Source organism: Phyllostomus hastatus, unplaced genomic scaffold (genome assembly GCF_019186645.2).
Source record: "Phyllostomus hastatus isolate PE091 unplaced genomic scaffold, TTU_PhHast_1.1 phas_contig_16, whole genome shotgun sequence".
Taxonomy (NCBI): Eukaryota; Metazoa; Chordata; class Mammalia; order Chiroptera; family Phyllostomidae; genus Phyllostomus; species Phyllostomus hastatus.
The window spans coordinates 3939985-3966659 of record NW_025333643.1 but is presented as its reverse complement, the minus strand read 5'-3'; the positions used below and the strand labels follow the sequence as shown (position 1 = coordinate 3966659).

Genomic DNA, 26675 nt, shown 5'->3' with positions numbered 1-26675 from the left:
TTGCTTTGTCCAGCCCCTCAAATTCAGTATCTTCAAATTGAACTCATGATTTTCATCTCAAATCTGGTCCTCTTCCAGGCATCACTGTCTTGCAGTGAAACCACTTTCTCTCTAGTCATGAGAGCCAGAAGTCTGGGCAGCCTACCAAGCACCTCTCTGTCCTTTACTATCCCTGTATCCTATGGATTTCCTGTCCTAAACTTCTCTCAGTCCATTGCCTTTGTATTTCTTCTGCCACCCCCCCAATCTGAGTTGCTGTGATCTTTCATCTGCTTCACTGCAGTAGCTTCCTAACCATCTCTTTGTGACTGCTCTGACCTCCCTTTAATCCTTCCCGGTATTATCCAAAGCAATCCTTAGAAAAGCAAATCTGATTGTGTCACTCTCAAAATAAAACATAGCAATGTCTTCTTCTTTGAGCTCTAAGAATAATAACCTAATTCCTTAATAGGGCACACTAGACTTTCCATGGCCTGCCCCACGTGCAGTTCCAGCCCCAAGTCAGTCCATACTCCCTCTTGCTTTGCACCTCTACCCACCTCAGAGTTGCTGCTAAGTGCTGTCCTGCCACAGGGTTTTTGCAAGTGCCTTTTGCCTGGAAAGCTGTCTCTCTCTCTTCTGCCTATTCTACCCCCCTCCACCACTCCCTTTTGCCCAGTGAAATGTTTACTCTTTCTTTAGATTTAAACTTAATCATGATTCCTCAAGGAAACCTCTGACCTTTGTAAAAAGATTTATTCCACCTGTATTGGGCTCTCTTAGCACTGAGTAGTTTTTCTTTGTCATATTTAGTACAATTGTAATTGTACATTTTCTTGGGTGATCTTTGATTAATATCTTTTTCCTCATCAAGTGTAAGGTCCTTGAGGACAAGTTCCCTATCTTTGATTTTTCACTATTGCATCTGCATCTTGTCATAATTTCCCTGGCATGTAAAATACAATGGAAGGATGGATGCATGTGTGCATGAGTTGCTGTGAGGGTTGGAGCTCACTATGCGAAGCCTCTGGGTCAGTGCCTGGCACACAGTAAGCCTTTAGTAAGTACATTAGTAGGTTGCTCTTAATATGGCTCATTTTAATGTTCTCTTTAATGTTAATGTTCTGCTGTCTGCCTAAGGCCATGTAGCTTACAAAGTCTTACAAATTGTTTGTGCACCTATAGTTTATGTCTAGTATGAATGACAGACATGCTTAGTGTTATGACAAGACAGAATGTGAGGGAGCTGTGTCATTTGCAATGGGCAATTTGGAGCAGTAGTTCTTAACATGGGGCAAGGGTGCTGGTGCATAACATCTTTGAGAATTTGGTGGAAGCAATGGATCTTCATCCCAGAAAAATGCTTACATCTATACACGGTTTTATTACCTAATGGCAGAGGATCCACAGAACACTGAAATCCATTCATGGATCCTATTTGGGTCCCTGGCTCAGAGGAAATTAAAGGAAGGACAGGGATTAGCTTGCCTAGGGGGGATCCGGGGATTTCTGAGAACAGGAAGAGGATGACCCATCTCTGTTCCAAGCCAGAGTGGGACCTTTGCCTCCAGAGACACTGCTCACTCCTGTCTGGAGCCTCAGTTGGCTGGGAGAGAGAGTTGGTAGCTGCCCCTGAAGAGGGCACACTGCCCATTGAGCCAGTAGCAGCTGCAGCTACCATGTTCTGACTGTGTACCCAACACAGAGCTGGTTACTCACACATGCTATCCATAATCTTTCCAACATTCTGCAAAGTGAGCAGTATTTTCTCCCATTTTATAGATGAAGAGAAGGGAAACAAGGTTAGGGAATGGAAGCCTCTTCACAGGTGAAGGACATTACCTCCTATAGTGAGAAGGCTTCCCATAATGGAAAAAGAAGCATTCACCATTTTTCTTCCTAGCTCACAGTGTGTTGTGATAGGGTATGAAGGCCAGATTTTTGGTCTTTGACTGTTAGTGACAGTTAAAAATATTTATGACTCAATAATCATATTTAGTATGTCTTTAGATATATATACACACATATATAACTGAAACAAAACTTTAACAAAATAATACTTTACTAGGTGCTTATTTTCTATCCTATTCTGTTATCTTTTTTAAAAATATTAGCTGTGACCCACTAAATGATTTAGGACTCACAGATAGCCCATCACCTGTATTTTGGATAATGCTGTGTACCCATTTTGAGAATACTGACAGATAAATGAAATGTACCAGGCATGACTCCATTATTTTTATTTCTACCTGCATCTTTCTGCTTTTGAAGTATTATAAAGCTCTTCAACTATTTAAATACATTTGGACTTTTTTTTAAGTAAGCATTTTGTATATTTTTCTCCTAACTTTTCTATTTTTTAAAAACAAAGATTTTACTATATTCTGTTTTCTTACAGCATTTTAGCATAACAGTATTATACTCTATATCAACACACTTTTAAATAGATATGTCTGATAAGTTATTTTATCAATTTTTTTACCTTTAAGTTTCTCATAATTATTTACTATTACGAGCTTCTTTGTGCATGAAATCCCTACCCTCCTTCCTATTTTGAATTCTTTCCTTAGAAAGATTTCTAGAATTACTGGATTGAAGCATTCGAACATTTTAAGGCTTATAATCAATGATGTGCTGATAAATGCTTGATAATTGGCTCTTGGGGCTGGGGAACTCTGATTTTGTAGTGTTTGCTTTTTTTCATAGTGTTGGTACTCCCATCATAGCCAATGTCAAGCCACCATTGTGAAGTCACATCATGCAGAGATGGGAAGAGAAAGTAGCAATTGGCTTTCCGAAGCCTGTTGGAGCCATCTCTATCTAGCACACCACTGTGTATAATAACTATTGCCCCAAACTGCCAATTTTCTCTCTTGCAACGGTGTACTTTTACCAGCATTAAATGTTATATTCATTTTACACATTTGGTCAGTTGAAAATGAGCATTGTTTATGCTCTTATTTCCCTCAATAAAATGTTGATTCCACTTACCAGTCATGGTGGCACTGCATTGCTACCACAAGTAGTTCTTGTTAGTTCATTAAAACAGCCCAAATAGCTATCTCACTGCCAGTCTTTTTGGAAAGCTTGTTTGAGTCTTCTGCTTTCTTCAGAGCAGTTATTGAACATTTAATGTTTGGGAAATGTTTTGTAATTTCAAAAACATTAGCCTTTAATTCTAGGCTTCAAAATCTTTAGACAAGAGCACTAGCTTTGGTATGCTTTTACCAGGCTCTTAGCAATCTTTGCATTTTGGCAGCCATCTGTGACATCACCAGGCATTAGAGATTTGAATTTTTTTCCTTATACTTTTAAAACACATAATCTCTTTTGTGCATTTCCTGTTATATCAAATGTTTGAGTAATAGGCATTCATCAGCTAAACATGTTTTATGGGATCAGTGTGGAGATTTTTCAAGATCCTCAGGTTGACTATCTCTCCCCTCACTCATGTTGCACTTTTCCAGGAAACTGTTGGGTGGGCCATAGCCAGATCGTGACTTGACCACTTCAGTGGGTTGTATGCTCTCGGCCAAGTAGAAAGAAATATTTATTTCATAAACCTTTTAAACAAAGTTTCTTTTTTCCAATTACATTTTGCTTCTTTCTGCTGATTTGTCTTATAAAAGAAAGTGATTTGTCCAAGTTCACACAAGGAATTTTCAGCAAAACCAGTTCTAGAACCCAGAACTTCTAGTCAATGATTATTTCTGATTGCCATTTAAAAAAATTTTATACTGATTACATAGTTAAGCTGGCTTACCTAGCATTGTGCCAACTAATTTCTACAATGACTGAGCTTCCTGATTTAGTTCCTACAGCTCTTAAGGATTTTTTGAATCACTTTGGGTAATCAAAGGGATATTAAAAGATGTTCAGCCTAGCGTCAGATAGATTCTGTCATTTTTCTGTCCAAATGCTTGCTTTTTGTACTTAATGCCTGCCTCATGTGAGTAGGAGAGTTACGTACTTCAAAGCATTTTCATGCCAACCTCCCTTTATGGGAAAGTGACAGATTTCTCTTTAGTAGTCATTCCTGCTCTGTAGCTCATCTTAGGTCATGTTGCCTTAAGAACTTCTTCCTTGTATTTTCTGCTCAGAAAGAGATTTTTTTTTTCCTCATTACCTTTCTACCCCATTGCCTTTGTATTTAGTGTCGGAAATATGCTTATTCTTTGAAATTAGGCATCCACTTGTAGCATGTAATATAGCATTCTAACTTACATACTTTAAGTGCCACTTAGTCCCAGCTCTACATTTGCAGTTGATAAAACCTATACCCAGAGAATATTTGATTAACTAGAATTTATCTACTTCTTCTCTCTACCACTTAAAAAAAGATAACTTTGCAACTAAAAAGAGATAATTGTGTAATGGTGACAGATTAAACTGAACAAATAGGTCAATGAAGTTACCACAATAAAGTTTAATTATATTGTGTTATAGTCACTATTTGTTGAGGGCTTGCCTTGTGTTTGTGCTAAATGTGGGTAAGTGTTATCCTATGGATGAGAAAACTAAGGAATAGAGAGGTTAAGTAAATTGCCAAGTGATGCATTAGAGTAAGTAACTCACATTTGATAAGAGCCCAGGTTTATGGAATCACGTTTTAAAATTGAAACTTAGAATCCCTGTATGAATGGCATTTTCTGGATTAATGCTGTCTAGGTTCTTCCTAAATAAAAGTTGAATAGCCTTTAGATACCCTGTAAAATTGAACCTTCGTATAATGTGTTGGTTTGTAATCTACATAGGATTTTTTTCTCTTTAATGTTCTATGAAGTTCTATAATTCTGGAGCTAGAAGGAATCCTTTGATATAAAATGATTTAACTCCTTCATTTAACATGTGAGCAAAGAACTTCCCTGAGGTCTTAAAATCAACTAGCTGCAAGATTAGAAAACATACTCCTCCAGCCACTGCTTATTTTGTTTTTCACTTTAATTTTTTTCTAATCTGTTTCAAATGTTAGAGAAGTAGAATGCTAATTTTTCCCTTTTCTCTCCTTTTCTTGCTGTGTAACAAAGTTGTAAATGCCTTTGATGAATTAAAAAAAAACAAACTAAAGTTCAAGTGATGATTACTTAACAAGTATAATTCATCCAGCAGATACCTACCTACCATGTGTTACAACTTACAGAGGGAAACAAAATAAAAAGATGTTTCAGATGGTGGTGGTGATGGTGGTCTACTGGGCCAGAACAACCTCAGGAAAACAATTTCTTCATTTGCAGGGAACTGTAGTCTGGAGATCTCATTCTCAGAGTTCTCTTGCTTCTCACAGAAAATCCTTTCTTAGACCATACTGTCACATTCTCACCAAGGAGAATTCCAGTGTTAAAATGTCATTGAATAGAACGCCTGCAATTTTGGAAAAGGAAAAGGAACTAGCCAACATTCTACATCATGGTTTTACATGTAAGCTTCAGGCCTCTTGGTCAGACATCACCTTTCCCTCTCCAGCTGCCTCCCAGGATCCCTGACCAATGTCAGGGAATGGGGAGAGAGCTTTTCATATATTGAGGCCTAGAGTAACTGACCAGTCCTGTCATTTGTTTAAAATATATTTTCTGAGCACCAGGTATTGTGCCAGGTACCAGGGATGGAAAGATGGATATGATAGATGTTGTTCTGCTGCACAGAGCTTGTAGACCAGCAAGAGAAACAAATGTAAAATGCACCCTGTATTTTCTCCATTCTCAAGTGCTTTTCCCTCATAATTTTTCTAAAGTTGGCAATTTCTTACAATTAACTGTGTATATTTAATGTGGTAATATTTCCCCTTCTGTCCTATTTGAAATGCATTTTATAATCTGTGGTGTTTTTGAATCATAAAATTACAGAGCTTCAATAAATAATCACAGTTACCATAAGGAAAAATATAGGGTTCAATGAACCCAATTTTAAGGAAGCACTTGTTTTCTATTTTTATATATTTTATTGATTATGCTATTACAGTTGTCCCATGTTTCCCCCCTTTATTCCCCGCCTCCCTGCACCACCCTCCCACCAGCGTTCCCCACCTTGTCCATGGGTTGTACATATAAGTTCTTTGGCTTCTCAATTTCCTACTCTATTCTTAACCTCCTCCTGTCTATTTTGTACCTACCAATTATGCTTCTTATTCCCTGTACCTTTTCCCCCATTCTCCCCCCTCCCCCTGATAACCCTGTGATTCTGTTCCTGTTCTAGTTATTTGCCTAGTTTGTTTTTGTTTTTCTGGTTTGGTTATTGATAGCTGTGAGTTTGTTGTCATTTTACTGTTCATATTTTGATCTTCTTCATTATCTTAAATAAGTGTCTTTAACATTGCATATAATAAAGGCTTGGTGGTGATGAATTCCTTTAACTTGACCTTGTCTGGGAAGCACTTTATCTGCCCTTCCATTCTAAATGATAGCTTTGCTGGATAGAGTAATCTCGGATGTAGGTCCTTGCCTTTCATGACTTGGAATACTTCTTTCCAGCCCCTTCTTGCCTGTAAGGTTTCATTTGAGAAATCAGTTGACAGTCTTATGGGAACTCCTTTGTAGGAAACTGTCTCCTTTTCTCTTGTTGCTTTTAAGATTCTCTCCTTATTTTTGATCTTGGGTAATATAATTATGATGTGCCTTGGTGTGTGCTTCCTTAGGTCCAACTTCTTTGGGACCTTCTGAGCTTCCTGGACTTCCTGAAAGTCTATTTCCTTTGCCAGATTGAGGAAGTTTTCTTTCATTATATTTTCAAATAAGTTTTCAATTTCTTGCTCTTCCTCTTCTCCTTCTGGCACCCCTATGATTCAGATTTTGGAATGTTTAAAGTTGTCCCCGAGGTTCCGAAGCCTTTCCTAATTTTTTTGAATTCTTCTTTCTTCATTCTTTTCTGGTTGAATGTTTATTTCTTCCTTCTGTTCCAAATTGTTGATTTGAGTCCCAGTTTCCTTCCCTTCACTGTCAGTTCCCTGTATCTTTTCCTTTATTTCACTTTGCATAGCCTTCACGTCTTCCTCAATTTTGCAACCATATTCAATCATTTCTGTGAGCATCCTGATTACCAATGTTTTGAACTGTGCATCTGATAGGGTGGCTATCTCTTCATCACTTAGTTGCATTTTTTTTTCTGGAGTTTTGATCTGTTTTTCATTTGGGCCATTTTCTTGTTGTTGTTTTGGCGCACCTGTTACATAGTAGGAGCAGAGCCTTAGGTATTCTCCAGGGTGGGGCAACGCATTTTGCTGTGTTGTGATGCTGTATGTGGTCGAGGGGTCAGAGACAGAACAGTGCTGCTTGCTGTGCTCTCAGCTGACTTTCAGTTACTTCCTCCACTGCCCACAAGCAAATTGGGCCCCAGTGGTGCTGATTCCTTGGTGGGTGGTTTTGTGTATGATCTAGGACCATGTGGATCTTTCCAGCAAACTCTCCTGTGAGGCTGGGTATTCCTCCTGCTGCTGCCTCAACCCCCATAGGATCTTTTAGTGAGGTTTTGAGGCTTTATTTTCCTGCACTGGAACCTTGGATTGCACAGCCTGTCTTGCTCCCCAGTTGTTCCTCCCGGTTTATCTGCACACAAATGTGGGACCACCTGCTCCACTAGCCACCGCTTTCCATGAGTCCTCTCCACCATGGCTGCCCAACCCGGCCCCTGCTGCCCATCTCTGCCCCTCCTACCGGTCTGGATGAGTGTTTCTTCTTTAACTCCTTGGTTGTTGGACTTGCATACAGCTTGATTTTCTGGCAGTTCTGGTTGTTTTGGGTTTTTCAATTTGTTGTTCTTTTGGTTGTGCAAGGAGGCACAGTGTATCTATTTACACCTCTATCTTGGCCAGGAGTTTGTGTATGAATCTGTTTTCTTCTTCATAGACTCTAGGTGGATAGTGTACCTAAGAATCACATGGGGAGGTCACTGAACATGCATTAGGAAGGTCTGGGATTGTGTCAGTGTAGTGCAAGTTTAAAGAACTCCCCAGGCAATTCTGATACAGGTGGTCTGTAGTGGACTCTGAAGTTGAGATTTTCAACCTTGCTGCACATTAGAATCACCTAGGGAGCTTTTAAATTGACCAGTGCTCAAGCTGCGCCCCAGATGAAATCAGAACCTCTGGAAGTGGGAGCCAGGCAGCAGGATTTTTGAAAGCTCCCTAGGTGGTTACCACACACATTCAAATGTGAGAACCAGGGCTAGAGAGGGTTGAGGAGTGGAGTGGTGACCATCAAACTGCACTGCACCTGGGAATGATCTGGGTCCTTGTTAAAATACAGATTTGGATTCAGCAGTGCTGGGGGCAGGAACCTGAGATTCTTCATTGTGGACAGGCCTCCAGGTGATACCAATGCTGCTGCATTTTGAGGAACATGGGAAGACATACAGCCAATCCAAAGGTTTTTAAAAATGTTTCTTTTGTCTATAAGACCACCTTCTCTAATAGTTCACAAATTCAGGTTTGAGAACTGGACCAACTGTATCAGAATTACTCAGGCATTTTATACAGATACAGATGGTTAGTCTCACCACTGGAGATTCAGAGTCACTATTAATGATGTTAGTAGCAATACACATGTGCAGGGCTTTTCATGTTCAGTACCATCTCATTTAATCCGCACTACAACTCTGTAAAGTAGGTACTATTACTTCCCCCATGACTCAGATAAAGTAAGCTCTGGAGGAGTTGACTAATCTTCCCTAGGCCACACATTAAGTTAGGGGCAATACTCAGAACACCCTCTGCAAACTCTATTTTTAATAGTTCCCTAGATGCTAATGTTTATCTCCTCATGAAAAGGGAAATCTCAAATAAAGGTGCCCTGTATTTTCTGAAAGGATGGCCATAAATATGGATCTGTTTATATTGAATTAAATAAGAATCTATTTGCATTTAATACATGAAAATGCATCTAGACAAAAAGCATATCTTTGAAATAATGTGGTAATTATCTGATAAGACAGTAATAAGACTTTTCAGAGATTTATTGAGCATAGATGAAGGCTATTCAACAGTCCTTCAATAGAAAATGGAAAAAGTTGAGATACATCAGTATAAGGGAATGCCATTCAGCCACTACTGACAGTGGTTGTAGAATGACATTTATTAGCATGGAAGAGAGTTCACAATAGAATAAGATATAAATAGTATTTATAGCCTGATTCCATATTTGTTTAAAAGTTGTAATTATAAAAATATATTTATGTAAAGAATAAAGTTAAGGGAAGTTATACACCAAGGCGTTAATAGTGTTTCTCTCTGTATGATGGTGGTGTGTGTCCCCCTTCCTTTTTTCCTTCCTTCCTTCTTTCCTTCCTTCCTTTTTCCCTCTCTCCCTGCCTCCCTTCCTATTTTGTCTCATCTGAATATTGGTTTAGCACCTTCTTTGTGGCTGGCACTGTATTCAGCACTGTGGTAAATAAATGGAAGTGTTTGGGTTGATTCCACACTTACAGAACTAATTGAATCTAGAGTAACCGAAAGGGTATCTGCCATGTTTCTATTGAGTATACTTATAAAGGACACCTGTAGGTTAACTTATGGTTCACTGCCAGCCATCTCTCCTGCCTCCTTCCTTTCATCCTTCCATCTATCATCCATCCATCCATCATTTAGCCATCCAGCCAGTCAGCCAACCATCCAACTTTATTCATCATTCAACAAATGTTCACTAAGGATCTGCTTCTATCTATGAATCGATCTTGGAGAGATGAAAAAGATACTCCTCTTCTCTAAGTGTTCATTGTCTTGTTTTTCTTAAATAAACTTTTTATTTTGGAATAATTTTAGATTTATAGAAAAGTTGCAAATATAGTACAGAGAGTACTATATACCTTCACATTGTTTTCAGTTTTTTTCTGTTATCACCTTCATGGTACATTTACCAAAACTGAGGAACCAATATTACTATTAACTAAACTCTAGACTTATTCAGATTTCACCATTTTTTCCAATAACATCCTCCGTGTGTTCCAGGATCCACTCTGGAAGACTGCATTGCATTTTCTTGTCAGGTCTCCTTAATCTCCTCTGGTCTGTAGTAGTTTCTCAGACTGTTTTTGATGACATTGTTGACATTTGATGATGTTGACAATTTTGAGGAGTATTGGTCATTTGTTTTGGTGGAATACTTCTTAAATTGGGTTTATCTTATAATTAGACTGGGATTATAGGTTTTTGGAAAAAACCTATAATCTGCTGAGGTAAGTACTGCTGAGGTAAGGTGCTCTTTTCAGTACATTATATCATGGGTTACCTGGTATCCACATAGCATCCCAGGTGATGTTGAACTTGATCACTTGGTCAAAGTAGAATATGCCAGATTTCTCTACTGCAAAGTTACTGTTTTTGGGGGATGTGATTCACTAACTTCAGCCACTCTCAATGAGGAGAAGAAGGATTAAGCTCTACTCCTGGAGGGGGGTAGTATCTACATATATAGTTTGAAAATCTTCTGTAACGGAGACGTGTTCCTTTACCTTTATATATTTATTTATCCAATCATTTATTTATATCAGAATGGACTCACAGGTACTTATTTTATACTATGGGTTATAACCTCATTCTATATAATTTTATATTGTTGCCCATATTGGTCCAATCTTGGCCATTGAGAGCTCTTCGACTGGCTCCAGTTTTGCCTTGACGATCCCCATCCTTCTGTTTGTTGAGCACTTCCTTACTTTCTAAGATATAAGATGCTTCATGTTCATCTTGTTATTTTCCCTGCCTCAGCCCTAGAATTAGCTATGTGTCCAAGGAGCTCTGATTCTTTTTATTGGAGATTGGTATTTAGAAATCAAGAGCTAAGTGCTCAGTAGTCACTGTCTTTTGAGAGAAAGGAGACCCAATAAAGAAATATGTTATATATAATGTACAAAATGCTGTGGAGGCAGAGAGAACAGACTGACTACTTTGGCCAAAGGGAGTCATCACTGAAGAAATGGTATTTGTGTAAAGTTTTCCAGACAGAGGTCAGAGTTGTGAGTATTGGAATGGGAAGGAGTGGGAGGAAACATGTCAGCAATCAAGGGCATCTGGCTTTTTAATTTGATCTGACCATAAATGTACAATGGCAGTGGTGCTTTGATTTTTCTTATTATATAAAAATTAGTAATTTTCACAGGTTATCTTTTTAAGAGAGGATTTTCTTTATGTGAGTCCTGACAGTTGACAGTCCTTCCCTCCCTCCTTCTCTCTCTCCCTATCTTCCTTTCAATCTTTCTTTCTTTTAAAGGTATTTAGTTCCTACTCTCTGCCAAGCCCAGTGCAAGATACAGAGAAGAATTTGACAGTTCTGCCATCAGGAAGTTCTGTCATCTGTACCTACATCATTTTGCTTTCTTCTCTTCCCTTTTGTCCTTCACCAAGTGTCTAATTGTAATGCTTTTACAGAACAGCATAAAAAGGGAAGAGGAACTATTAGCATTATCTGTATTGTGAATCTGACATGACACTTGACCCACTCAGAAAGTCTTTTCTGTTCACAGATAACAATTGGTGTATATGATCCCTGTAACTTAGCCCAATACCCTGGATGGCCTTTGAGGAATTTTTTGGTGCTAGCAGCTCACAGATGGTATGGTATTTATGTGTGTGTGTGTGTCTCTGTTTGTATGTTTTTGACAATGTGTCTGCCTATATCTGCATTTTTTCATTTCTGGCACAGAAACCAGATGATGTCAATTAAATCAGTCATGATCCAATTTCCATCAATGGTGAGCCCCTAAGTGGGTCTGTTACAGGGTTGCAGACTATGACCATACTGTACTAAAGATATTTTAGAGTACAACAAGGCAAGTAGCCAGACATCCTGACCATGAAAATCTTTTTTAAATATTATTTTATCATTGTTAAATTACAGTTGTCTGCATTTCTCCCCACTACCCGCCCCCCCACCCCAGCCAAACCCACCTCCCTCCCTTGCTTCCACCCTCCCCTTTGGTTTTGTCTATGTGTCCTTTATAGTAGTGCCTGAAAACCCTTCCCCCCATCATCCCCTCCTACCTCCTGCTGGTTACTGTCAGATTGTTCTTAATTTCAATGTCTCTGGTTATATTTTGCTTGCTTGTTTGTTTTGTTGATTAGGTTCCACTTAAAGGTGAGATCATATGGTATTTGTCTTTTACGACCTGACTTATTTCACTTAGCATAATGCTCTCCAGATCCATCCATGCTGTCACAAAGGGTAGGAGCTTCTTTCTTTCTGCTGCATGGTATTCCATTGTGTATATGTACCATGGTTTTTTGATCCACTGATTTACTGGTGGGCACTTAGGTTGCTTCTAACACTTGGCTATTATAAATTGTGCTGCTATGAACACTGGGGTGCATAGGTTCTTTTGGATTGGTGTTTCAGGGTTCTTAGGATATAATCCCAGCAGTGGAATTGCTGGGTCAAAAGGCAATTCCATTTTTAGTTTTTTGAGGAAATTCCATACTGTTTTCCACATTGGCTGCACCAGTCTGCATTCCCACCAACAGTGCAGTAGAGTTCCCTTTTCTCCACATCCTCTCCAACACTTGTTCATTGATTTGTTTATGATGGCCATTCTGACCAATGTGAAGTGCTGACTCTGAAATTCTTTTCTTCTCTCTTCAGCTGTCTGGCTTGCTTTCAGACAGGATTATCCTGTTGCTTCCAGCCTCTTTTTCCCCTAAACCTAAAATAATTTAAACACCAAAAGGGTATCTAAAAGGTCAATATACATTTGAAAAGATGCTCAACATCATTGGTCATCAAGGAAATAAAATGAATCACTACTTGTTAATAAAGAAAATAAGATACAATAATGACATACTGCTACATCCTCACCAGCATGACTTCATAAATGAAAATACCAAGTGTTGTAGAAGATGGGGAGCAACTGAAACTCTCAGACTACTGGAAAACTGGCAGTATCTGTCAAAGTTAATATCTATAGCTCAGCAATTCCACTTTAAGGTATATATTACACATAAATATTCACTCAGATACAAGCAAAACACATATACAGGAATGTTTATATCAGCATTATTCTTAACAACCCCAAACTGGAAATAACTCAGATGACAGACTTCCTGTCAAGATGGAGGTGTAGTAGATAGACATGCTTTGCCTCCTCATGCAACCATAGAAAAAGTTACAAGTACATCTCAAAACGACACCAAGAACCATCAGAAAATTGAGCTGTATGGAAGTCCAACAACCAAGGATTTAAAGAAGCCACATTCATCCAGACTGGTAGGGGCGTGGAGTCACAGAGACAGGTGGGGAGGCGGTGGCAACAGCAGAACAGACAGGCCCACATTCCTATATGGTGGATAAAAATCAGGAGGATACCTTGGGAGCAAGTGATCCCAGCCCTAAGCCCGACTGCACAGCCCAGGGTTCCAGTGCCAGGAAGATAAATCCCTATAACTTATGGCTGTAAAAACCAGTGGGGGTTAGGGCAGTGAAAGAAACTGCCATAGTTTCAGGAAACTCTTTAAAAGGCCTGCATAGACTTAGAACATATGCACCCCCCCCACTTGGATTCACCACCAGAGCAACAGCTAGAATGGTATCAGTCACATATGGGAAGTAGGTGAAGTGACTAGAAACAGGGTGACCTCCAGGCAGACCTCCAGAAGCTAGACCATGGCATTATTCCCTCTCTAAGCCCTCTCCGCATGCAGAGCCACAAAGTGGTAAAGTGGGTTGCCTTGCCCTTGCAATTACCTAAGCCTCTGCCCCACACAATTTACAGGTGCCTTTTCTACAATAGACCACACTACTAAGGCAGGGAGTCAAAGCAGCTCTACCTAATACCCAGAAACAAACACAAGGAGGCTGTCAAATTGAGAAGACAAAGAAATATGGCCCAAATGAAACAACAGAACAGTACCCCAGAAAAATAAATAAATGAAACAGAGATAACCAACCTATCAGTTATAAACATTGGGGATCAGGATTCTCAAAGAACTCATTGAGTACGGCAACAGCATAATGGAAGAAATGAAGGTTAAGTGAAATAAAAATCTACAGGGAACCATCAGTGGAGGAGAGAAAGCTGGGATTCAAATCAATGATTTGGAACATAAGGAAGAAAGCATTCAACCAGAAGAGCACGAAGAAAACAGAATTCAAAAAAACAAGGATAGTATAAAGAACCTCTGGGACATCTCCCAAGATACCAACATCCTAATCACAGGAGTGCCAGAAGGAGCAGAGGAAGAGCAAGAAATTGAACATTTATTTGAAAAAATAATGAAAGAAAACTTCTCTAATTTGACAAAGGAAATAGACATACAAGTCCAGGAAGCACAGAGAATCCCAAACAAGTTGGACCCAAAGAGGACCACACCAAGACACATAATTAAAATGCCAAAGGTTAAGGATAAAGAGTGAACCTTAAAAGCAGCAAGAGAAAAGCAGTTGGCTACCTACAAAGGAGTTCCCATAAGACTATCAGCTGATTTCTCAAAAGAAACTTTGGAGGCTAGAAGGGACTGGCAAGAAGTATTCAAAGTCATGAAAGGCAAGGACCTACAACCTAGATTAGTCAGTCCAGCAAAGGTATCATGTAGAACAGAAGGGCAGAAAAAGTGCTTCCCAGAGAAGGTAAAACGAAAGGAGTTCATTGTCACCAAGCCCTTATTATAGGAAATGTTAAAGGGACTTATTTAAGAAAAAGATAAAAACTATGAACATTAAAATGTCAACAAATTCACAACTATCAACAACTGAATTTAAAAAAACAAACTAAGTAAACAAGCATAATAGGAACAGAATCATAGATGTGGAGATCATTTGGGAGGGGGAAGGGGGATAATAGGGGGAAAGGTACAAGGATTAAGAAGCACAAACTTGTAGGTACAGAATAGACGGGGATGTTAAAAACAGTATAGAAAATGGAGAAGCCGAAGAGCTTATGTGCATGATCCATGGACATGAACTAAGCAGGGAATGCTGATAGAAAGGGGGGTACCATAGGGAAGGGGGCAAAGGGGAAAAATTGAAACAACTGTAATACCATAATCAATAAAATACATATTTTAAAAAGAATAAGAATTTTTTAAAAAAATTTTAAATCCAGATGACACTCAACAATGAAATGAAATGAATTGTGGTATATTCATTGCAATGGAATGCTATGTTGTGAATTTGAGTGAACTACCAATGCATGTATCAATATAGATGAATTTAAAAATCATAATGTTTGGTGAAGTAAGCTGGATACAAGAATATATACTAAATGGGTCCATCTCTGTGAAGGTCAAAACAGGCAGAAGCCATGTATGGACTTAGAAATTAGAGTAGTAGTTACTTTTGTAGAGGTGGTTAAAGCTGGGAGAAGCCATGAGACAAGCTCCTTTATATATAAAAGTTATGTATTTGGCTTTGTGGCTGCTTTACTTAAGTAAAAATATTTACTTAAAAAAATAAAGATAGCTAAGTTATAGATTTTCCCCAAAAAGAGAATACTTACTTATCCAGGTGGTCAGTCTATATAGTGCAAATGGGCTTCCTAACTACTGTCTGAGGCAGCCGTCCCCAACCTTTTTGGCACCATGGACCAGTTTTGTGAAAGACTGAAGGGGTCAAGGGTGGGAACACAGGAGGCCAAGCTCAGGTGACCTCTGCTTGCAGCCCAGTTCCTAACAGGCTACAGGACAGTTACCCATCCACAGTCTGGAGGTTGGGGACTCCTGGCCTAAGGTGTTGGTTTCATAGAATGTAAGTTCAGATGGAGAACAGGGCAACCAGAAGAACCTGCCTGTTCTGACCATTCTTTTTAATGTCTTGTGAGCTTTTCTCCTATATTTAAGATTCATTTGTCAGAATTATTTCTGTACCATGTGGTTATTATATAAAATTCACCTAGAAATAAATCACAGCCTATTTAGCCTTCAACCTCTAAACACTGAGACAAAGGGAGCATACGTGGATGTGTTCAGAATCTCCCTAAGGTGTCAAGGAGGCATCATCACAATGAATTGCATTCTCTCCAACTGGGTTTGCTAAAGTTCTTATGTGATCTCTTTCTTTTCCTTCCTTTAAAAAAAATGGGGCCTGACACCAGGAGTAGTAGTTTCCAGTCTGTTGAAGTCCTCTGCTTTCGGGACCGCACCATGCAGGGCGTTAGAGACATCACCCACAGCATCATCTTTGAAGTGAAGCTTCCAGAAATGGCATTTAGCCCAGGTAATTTGCCAGTCTCTGAGAATATATATAATTATTATTTATCAGAAACCTAATTAGGTATAACTTTCCTTTCATCCTTTTACAATGGCAGCAGAAGATAGAGAAAAGTACAATTTCCACCTCTTTGCCAATGTGATCACCTCCCTTGAACAGAGGGCAGTTCTGTTAGGCTTACAGGAACAGAGGCAAATATTGTCCCCAGGAAATTTCCTCCAGGCTGGTTTTTCAATCTTAAGGATATTCCTTCTACCCCCAGTTTTGTTTTTGTTTTTGCTTGAGACGCAGTCTTTATTCCTGAGCCTTCTTAAAGGAAGAATGAACTAGTAATGCAGTGACACATTTATTTGTTATAAACTTAAAGTTGTGTGTGATTCCATTTTCCATACAGTAAACCAATAAGCAAAAGTGCTATGTCTCTTTCCACATTTCATATTCTTCATTTGGTCCTGTGTGGTGGACATCAGCTATTATCCCCCCTTTCATAAATTAGGAAACTTAGATGTGTGTGTATGTGTGTGTGTGTTTACACACATTTATGTTTATATACTTTTCACAGAGATAGAACACATACTGAAGTTTGAGTAAAACAAAGGTGATGTTAGTACCCACCCCATGGAGTATTCCTTATGAGGAATCTGTCCTGTGTAAAAGACAGAACACAATGTCTGGCATGTTATAGGTGCTTAATAAATGGTGATTTATGTTAATTTCCTATCACACAAAGCTCAGCATTCTCCAAAATGATCTCTCAGATTTTTGTGACTTTCTTTCCAGAATACTTTCATAGTTTCATTTGCTCCTCACTATGTAGTTTCAAGGTACATTGCTTTCTTTAATCCACAAGTCATGTGCCTTAAAGTGTGTAAGTACTGGGGGCAGGGGAAATGTTACAATTTCTTCCGAGATGGTGTTTCTAGAGTGCAGAAGTCAAAAGGATTCAGGATTGTCTCTGATGACATTTTATCAGTCATTCTTTGCTGTGGCACTGATAAATGTCTTAAATAGACTGCTCAGAAAGACTGAAAGAGAAGTGCTTGGTTGGGCAATTGTGGAAGCTGTTTACTTGGTGTTTCAGAGCCTTAAGAAATCCATTGCCTCTCTGCTATCTTCAGATATTTGCATTTGACTTAGCACCCTCTTCTGGCACATTCTGAAATAGCTTCCATGTGATTTTATACCTTTGTTATATTAAGCCACAACTTGAGGATAGTTCTAGGGGAATGAGGTTAATTAACAAGGTTAATTAACAGGTTAATGTGGGCCTGGTCTTCACCTAGCGGGCCACCATACACCTTCCATACTTCACTTACTTAATCTTGCCAACCACCCTTGGGGGAGGCACTTTTCTTTCCATTTTTAAGATAAAGTCATTGAATTACTCCTTGCCACTCCCAATATTGCTGATGCTTGATGAAGCTGGTAAATTCAGGAAACACTGTACTTTTCCACTTGAAAAAGAGGTTTTCTATAGTCTGATAATGCCTCAGTCCATCTTAATTTTTAATGCTTGATATTGAGTGTAGATTATTTAGTTTAGGAAAGGCAAATTTTCTTATTTTTTTCATGAGAAAAGATTCTCCCCTTAGCTGTAAATTAAACTTAATATTAAATATATATATATTTCTAAAGAGTTATTCTATAGCATAGTGTGAACTGAAGGTATTAATTAGAATGGCAGTACTTAGTATTTCTAAGATACGCCATAGTTGCAATGGCAGTGGTATTGCAGGTATCCCATATCATTTTATGCTGCTCATGGTTCAGCCAAGCCCACCACTCTCCATTGCTGGTATGAAGAGTATCCTGGCAACTGGCTGAGGGAGGCAGCAGACCCTGCTGAGAGTGGTAGAGCCCTCATTTTAATTCCTGTCCTGGATGTGCTCCTCCTGGTTGCCCTGTTGTGGGAAAACAGGTCCTAAGTTTTCCTTAAAAAGTACCTTCTCATTAATTTGGGGTATGACTTATAAATGCAGTTTATATGGAGGCAGATATGATAGATTAAATATTGTCAAAATAGTATATCTAATTTTCTCAGAAATGGCTATAGTATTTTGAGTACTGAGATGTTTTAATTTGAAATAATACTTTGTTTTTGCCTTATGATTATTTATTGGGTTGGCCAAAATGTCCGTTTAGTTTTCTTTGTAAAATAAAAGACACTTTTCATTTTAACCAATAACTTGATTGATTTGAATATATTGAGTAAGTCGGCTATCTCCCACAATTGGCTTCTAGTGGGTAGAAGCCAGGGATGCTGCTTAACATCTTCCAAAGCATAAGAGAGCCCCACAGCAAAAAATTGTTTGGCCAAAATGTACCAAGAAACTGTGTAAACCACTTTTAGTTGGCCAAATAGTACCAAGAAGCTTTGCAATCATTTTTCACATGTTCAATCAGTCACCACACCTTCTCCATACACTGAACAAATCTTTTTTTTTGCATTTCAGTAGCATTTTTACCTTTCTTAAAATAATAAAGCGTAGTACACTGAAAATGTTGCATATATTCTTTCATCTTCAATATTAAAATGGCTACATAAAAATTCACCAATTTTTATTAATTTTTTAAAAAATATATACTGATATGACAGCTGTCACAATGCAGTCTAACAAAATTGTTTCAAATTAAGTTAAAGACAACCAAGCACTACTAGGGCCATCATACAGAAAAAACTAAATGAACTTTTGGCCAACCCAATATAACAAGAGAAAGCTTAGACTGGATTTATGAATTACAGTATAGACTGTTCTTGTTAAGTTTCTTGTGCTATGTGTTAGGGAAATATCTTTTTATTTAATGTAAGAATAGCAAGGAAATATGATTTAGCAATAACTCTGAGCTTTTTCCCAAAAAAAGAATTTTGAAGTTCTAACCTCTTTATGAACTCATACTTATTATATCAGTTTTCATTTTTCTTGACATTAAAAATAGGACCATACCTGAGACCTGAGTTAAAATAAGAAGGGACATTTGTTTTCTGGCTTCTTTCTGTGAATGATGCCCCAGCCAAATTGGTGCCCTAGTAGCTTTCAAGAATAATTGGTCCCAAGGTTTTCCATTGGTCATCCTACCCCATCTCTTCTTCTTACAATGAAAAGATTGTGTAAATGAAATCAACATCTTGTAGGTTTCATAATTATATTAAGCAATACTATTTTTAAAAGAAACAAAGGTCAAAAATCTAAAAAGTTCCCAAGGAAAGAAAAAAGAGGGATTGATAGAAATCTAAAAGTTGGAGAATGGCTAAAGAACACCAGGGTTCAATTAGAAACAAACAAAATTTCTTCCATTAGTCCTGCACATCTTAACTCTTAAGTCAAGAAGTTTCTGTTCTTTCAGAGACACTTATGTAAGGCAGACATTGGAGCAAATGCTGGAAGGGTGGGTTGTGGCTAGATGAATTCCCTGTGAAGGAATTGAAACTTGATTGTGAATTTTAGGGATTCAGTGAGATCCTGAGGTATGAGGAATACAAGAGCGTGGCTGCACCCCATTGTCAGGTTTCCTCCAAGAAAGCCAGGTTTCCATTAAGGTGAAGAGGTAGCCAGCAAGAGTGTTGTACAAAGCAGCTAAGGTTTTTAAGAGGATTTGCAACTGTGGAATAGAGCTGAATTTCCCTGAATGTGTTGCCAGTGAGGGAAGGAGATACTGGGGATCAGGTAAGTGTGGGAAACACAAAGCCAAATAGATAAAGTGGTTCCTTTACTGTAGGCTTCTCAGAGGTTTAGATGGTGGTAAGGAGTGGATAGGGAACATAGAAATGGCTCTACAGGGATTTGCCATGTCTATTAGCCACAAGATCCTTATCTTCTCAGAGCATCATGCAGGGCACACATTGAGAACTGCTAGAATTGGAGTCATAGAGGCACCCAGAGCAGAGGTTCAAAGAGATAAGTCAGGGAAGGAGAAAGTCTGAATGGATAAGGATGAGCTTAAAGGATAGGGTGGCTTAACAGAGGGACAGTCCTCTTGGACTGTGACCTGCCCACAGGTAGGTCTACACAATGTTGGAGTTGAGTGGCTCAGCAGAGGGACATGATGAAGATGAGGAACAGAACACCTGTTTCCTTGGGTAAAGAACCTTCCACAGGGTTATACCAATCCCAAATATGACTATCTTTATTTGACCAACTTCCAATAACTGCAGAAATCAAAGCAACTTGGGCTAGACTTAAAGGCTATTTCAGAAGCCCCTTTACAGTAAGACTGTATTTGGGTCTGCTGGCCTCTGAATGAGATTCCTAGTAGCTATGGAAGATGGGGAGGCAGCTGAGGCAAGCAGATGCAAATTCAGGCCCAAGAATCTCTGAGACAGAGGTAAGCCAAAAGCTTATCAGTGTATGAGCCATCTTGCTGCTTGACTTATTTGTTTTAATTCTCTCCTTCATTAAACTTACTGTTTTATTTGCTTTAAGATTGTCCCAAAGCAGTTGGATGGGAAAAGAACCAGAAAGGAGGCATGGGACCAAGGATGGTGAATCTCAGTGAATGCATGGACCCTAAAAGGTATATTTGGGAAGATGTTTCTCCAATGGAGCTTTTGCACAGTTTAGTCCAGGGGTGCTATGCACATGAATAATGAGTAGTATTCCATTCTTTGCTGCATAACTTTTAATTTGAGTTTGGTTGTGGGAACTGATATTTATGATGGATATCCTGAAGGGCACACAGTTTATCAGTTCACCTAGAGTTTAGACGTTCTAAATTTTGTTCTTGCTTCAAGCTCAGACTCTCAGACCTGTATCATGTCTTAGTCCTTTATTCATTGCCCTTTAATTTTGTCCTAGTAGCCTACATTGAAGGACATTATAAGAACTATTTCACAGAAACCAATATTATATTTAAGGGAGAGTGTAAGTGTACCCTTTATTGAGGGACATGGAAGAAATTTCTCTGTCTTTAGTATTAGGAAAAACTTTCCTCTAAAGAAGGTAGCTGGTGTGCTTTTATTTATGGACACAGTGCTTCCTAGTACCAGTCATGCTTCTCTTTTCAGCTGGCCTCTAGGAGCTCAGTATCAAATATGTGGCCTGTCACTAACAATTGCAGAGGGGTTCAATGGCATTATTCTGTACAGTAACCTTTTTCCTCCCCACTTACCCTCAAGCTTCATCTTATTTTTCCTTTGATCCTAATTTCCTTAGTATTTATTTTTTTCTTTTCTCATACAGCTACTTTCTATCCAAAAAGGACAAGATTGAGGCATAAATGAGTGATTGACTGAATAAATAATTCTCTTATTTTTTAGGTTAGCTGAGTCATCAGTGGATCTAAATCTCAAATTGATGTGTTGGAGATTGGTGCCTACTTTGGACTTAGACAAAGTTGTGTCTGCCAAATGTCTGCTGCTTGGAGCTGGCACCTTGGGTTGTAATGTAGCTAGGACACTGATGGTAAGTTCATGGGGGCCCAACATTATCTTGGAAGCTGTGGCTTCTCTTCCCATTTTGCTGTATCTAATTGCCTTCCATCTCCCAGATGCCCCTTCTCCTCTCTCCCATCCTCCCATTCTCCCTCCCTCTCTCCTTTTCTGTTTTCTTTTTTCAATATATTTTTAATCATAAAAGGAGTACATGCTTTCATTATAAGGTAGAAACACAAAGTCTCCCTCCATCCCCATCCCATCACATTTCCCAGAATTAAGCAGACTTTACAGATTACTATGCAGTATATCTTCCCCTAGCTTTTTATTGGCATTTACAAATACGTACTTGTCATCTTTGCTGTTATATATTTATAGTTGTGAAATTAGGTCATAGTATACTGTCTATAGCAGGTTTTTATTTTTAACTTAATGTAAAGATAATATTGTATCTCTCTATGTATTCCATATTACATATATGTAGTATTTTGTTGTAAAAGTGTGTCCTCAGTTTATTTTATCAGTGTCCCGTACTTTTTTTTAGAGGTGTTGATGGCATGAACATTTTTACACTTTTATCTTTACATATTCATAGGATTACTTCTTTTGGGGCAGAGTCCTAGAAGTACAATTGTTTGGTAGTAGAACTGCTATGATATAGACACATTTTTTTCTTCCCAAACTAAAGTTATCTTCCAAAAACATTATACTAGTTTATACCCCTAGAAACAAGAAGAACAGAATGTTTTATTTGCATTTCTTTAGTTAGTGAGGGTGAGTCTTAAATTTTATTTCTTTTTTGTAAAGTTTATATCTCCTATTCATGTCCTTTAGGTTGTGTAGGGTTTTTCTTTTTTATTGATATAAATATTAACCTTTTTTCTTATATGAATCAAATAAGTTTTCTCAACTTATTTAAAGTATATTTAGCCATATGAAAGTTTTTAAATTTTTTGTGATTATGTTAGTCTTTTTCTTTATGATTTACAGCCCTCTTCTGTAAAAGTTATAGAACAGGAAAGATATTCATTTTCCTACCACTTTTTAACTTACTTCCTTTCCGTGTTGTGTTTGTTTAATACATATTTTATTTTTTATTTAATCTTTATCATATTTTTCCCATTACCATTTAGTTTCTTTATATGCCCATTTCCCCAGCAATCACCACACTGTTGTCCATGCCCATCGGTCCTTTTATGTTTTTGCTCATCCCCTGCACTTCTTTACCTCCCCCTGCTCCCACTAGCTGTCATTCTGCTCTCCATCTATGAGTCTGTCCCCATTTTCCTGGTTAGTTCAGTTTGCTCATTAGACTCCACATTATGAGTGGATTCATATGGTATTTGTCTTTCTCTGGCTTATTTCACTTAGCGTAGTGTTCTCCAGGTCCATTCATACTGTCACAAATGGTAAAACTTTCTTCTTTCTTACAGCCAAGGAGTATCCATTGTGTAAATGTCCCATAGTTGTTTTATCCACTCATCTACTAATGGACACTGGGGCTACTTCCATGTCTTGGCAATTGTAAATGAAGCTGCAGTGAACATAGGGGTGCTTCTGTTCTTTCAAATTAGTGTTTTAGGTTCCTTTGGATATATTTTCAGAAGTGGGATTGCTGGATCAAAAGGCAGATGTATTTTTAATTTTTTGAGGTATCTCCATACTGCTTTCCACAGTGGCTGCACCAATCTGCATTCCCACCAACAGTACAAAAGGGTTCCCCTTTCTCCACATCCTCACCAGCACTTGTTTTTTGATTTATTGAAAATAGCGTTTCTGAAAGGTGTGAGATAGTATCTCATTGTGGTTTTAATTTGCATTTCTCTGATGATTAGTGATGTTGAACATCTTTTCATATGTCTGTTGGCCATCTGTATGTCCTCTTTGAAGAAGTGTCTATTGAGGTCCTTTGCCCATTTTTCAATTGGGTTGTTTTTTTGTGTGTGGAGATTTGTAAGTTCTTTATAAATTTTGAATATTAACCGCTTAGCAGATGTGTTGGTGAATATGTTCTCCCATTCTGTGGGCTGTCTTTTTATTTTGTTGATGATTTCCTTTGCTGTGCAAAAACTTTTTAGTTTGATGTTGTCCCGTTTGTTTATTTTTTTCTTTTGTTTCCCTTTCCTGGGGAGATATATTCAGTACAAAATTGCTATAAGCAATGTCTTGAGATTTCTAGTATTTTTATGGTTTCAGGTCTAATATTTAAGCCTTTGATACATTCTGAATTTATTCTTGTGTGTGGTGTAAGAAGGTGGTCTAATTCCATTTTTCTGCACAAATCCATCCAATTTTCCCAACACCATTTTTTTCCTTTTATTGTTAAGTACAGTTGTCTCCATTTCCCCCTCTCTGCTTCCCCACTTAATCCATCCCCACCTCCCACCCTTGATCCTACCCGCTTTGGTTTTGTTCATGTGTCTTTTATACATGTTCCTTGATGACCCTTCCTCCTTTCCCCTGTTACCCCCTCCCACCTTCCCTCTGGTTACTGTCAGTTTGTTTATTCCAATGTCTCTGGTTATATTTTGCTTGCTTGTTTGTTTTGTTGATTAGGTTCCTGTTAAAGGTGAGATCATATGGTATTTGTCTTTCACGACCTGACTTATTTCACCTAGCATAATGCTTTCCAGTTGCATCCATGCTGTTGCAAAGGGTAGGAGCTCCTTCTTTCTTTCTGCTGCATAGTATTCCATTGTGTAAATGTACCGTGGTTTTTTGGTCCACTGATTTACTGATGGGCACTTAGGTTGCTTCCAACACTTGGCTATTGTAAATTGTGTTGCTGTGAACATTGGGGTGCATAGGTTCTTTTGGATTGGTGTTTCAGGGTTCTTAGGATATAATCCCAGCAGTGGAATTGCTGGGTCAAAAGGCAATTCCATTTTCAGTTTTTTGAGGAAATTCTATACTGTTTTCCACATTGGCTGTACTGGTCTGCATTCCCACCAACAGTGCAGTAGAGTTCCCTTTTCTCCACAACCTCGCCAGCACTTCTTGTTTGTTGGTTTATTAAAGATGACCATTCTAGGGCCAACACCATTTATTGAGTAAATTACCTTTAGCCCATTGTATGTGTTTGCTTCCTGTGTTGAATATTAATTTACTGTAAAGGTGTGGGTTTATTTCTGGGCTCTCTATTCTGTTCCATTAATCTGTGTGTCTGTTTTTATGCCAATACCAGGCTGTTTCAATTACTATGGCCTTATAGTATAGTTTGATATTTGGTAGCATGATTCCTCTAACTTTGTTCTTCTTTCTCAGGATTGCTGTTGCTATGTGGGGCTTTTTGTGGTTCCATATAACTTTTTGAAATATTTGCCCTAGTTTTGTGAAATATGTCATTGGAATCTGAGTATCACCATTTTAATGAAGTTAACTCATCCTACTCATGACCATGGGATGTACTTTCACTTATTTGTATCTTCTTCCATTTGTTTCGTTAGTGTCTTATAATTTTCCAAGTATACATCTTTTACATCCTTGGTTAGGTTTATACCCAGGTATTTTATTCTTTTTGTAGCAATTGTGAATGGGTTTTCTTAATTTCCCTTTCTGTTAGTTTATTATTGGTATATGAAAATGCACCTGACTGCTGTATATTAATTTTGTATCCTGCTACTTAGCTGAATTCATTTATCAATTTTAGTAGTTTCTTGGTGGAATCTTTGGGGTTCTCTATGTACAGTATCATGTCATCTGCAAATACAGTTTTACTACTTCCTTTCCAGTTTGGACTTACTTGATTGCTGTAACTAGGACTTTCAGTACTTTGTTGAGTAAGAGAGGTGAAAGGAGACATCCCGGTCTTGTTCCCAATCTTAAGGGGAACGTTTGTAGTTTTTGCTCACTGAGTATGATACTGACAGTGGGTTTGTCATATATGGCTTTTATTATGTTTAGGCATGTTCCCTTTATTCCTACTTTGCTGAGAGTTTGATAATAAATGGGTGCTGGAATTTATCAAATGTATTTTCTGCATCTATTGATATGATCAAGTGGTTTTTATCCTTCATCTTGTTTATGTGATGAATCACATTTATCAATTTGCTAATGTTGTATCACCCTTGCATCCCTGCAGTAAATCCCACTTGATCATGGTGTATAATCTTTTTGATGTATTGCCATATTCAGTTTGCTAATATTTTGTTAAGGATTTTAGCATCTATGTTTGTCAGGGATATTGGCCTATAATTTTTTTTCTTTGTAGTGTTTTTATCTGGTTTCGGAATTATGATAATGCTGGTCTGGTAAAATGAGTTTTGGAGCCTTCCCTCCTCTTGAATTTTATGAAATAGTTTGAGAAGGAAGGGTGCTGTTTCTCAGAATGTTTGGTAAAATTCACCTCTGCAGCCATCCAGTCCAGGGCTTTTGTTTGTTGGGAGTTTTTTGATTACTGCTTCAATTTCACAAGGCGTAATCTGTCTATTCAGATTCTCTGATTCTTCCTGCTTTAGATTTAGAAGATTATATTATTCTAGCAATTTGTCCATTTCATTCAGGTTGTCCAGTTTGTTGGCATATAGTTGTTCATAATATTTTCTTACAATCTTTTATATTCCTTTCATGTTATTTTCTTTTTATTTCTGATTTTATTTATTTGGATTCTTTCTCTTTTTTTCTTGGTGGGTCTGATTAAAGGTTTGTCAATCTTGTTTATCTTTTCAAAGAACAAGTTCTTGTTTTCATTGATCTTTTGTTTCATTTTTTAGACTCTATTTTGTTTATTTCTGCTCTGATCTTTATTATTTCCTTTCTTCTACTCACTTTGGACTTTGTTGTTCTTTCTCAAGTTCCTTTAAGTGTAGAGTTAGACTGTTTATTTGAGCTTTTTCTTGATTTTTTTAGAAAGGCCTGTAATGCTATGAATTTCTCTCTTAGGATTTGCTTTCCCATTGTCCCACAGATTTTGGGTTGTTGAGTCTTCATTTTTAGTGTTTCATGGTATCTTTTGATTTCTTCCTTGATCTTGTTATTGACCCATTCATTGTTTAATAACATGTTATTAGGCTTCTATGTCTTTGCATGTTTTTCATTGTTCTTCTTGTGATTTTTTTCTAGTTTCATAGCCTTGTGGTCAGAGAAGATGCTTGATATGATTTCAGCCTTGTTAAATGTATTCAGACTTGTTTCGTATCCTAACATGTGGTCTCTCCCAGAAAACGTTCTGTGTGCACTTGAAAAATATGTATATTCTGCTGCTTTGGGAT

The 26675-nt window shown here is 38.0% G+C and overlaps 1 protein-coding gene across 10 annotated transcripts in view; it reads left to right on the top strand.

The window, feature by feature from the left end:
* The window catches only part of ATG7 (autophagy related 7), a 379417-nt gene that overhangs the window by 148745 nt on the left and 203997 nt on the right, over positions 1-26675 (top strand). For all 10 annotated transcript variants that reach the window (XM_045832074.1, XM_045832075.1, XM_045832076.1 and 7 more), the window contains 4 exons: positions 11428-11516; positions 15982-16103; positions 20519-20609; positions 21352-21496. In XM_045832074.1, coding sequence (XP_045688030.1) covers positions 11428-11516; positions 15982-16103; positions 20519-20609; positions 21352-21496 — 447 coding nt within the window. The remainder of the gene's footprint in view (positions 1-11427; positions 11517-15981; positions 16104-20518; positions 20610-21351; positions 21497-26675) is intronic.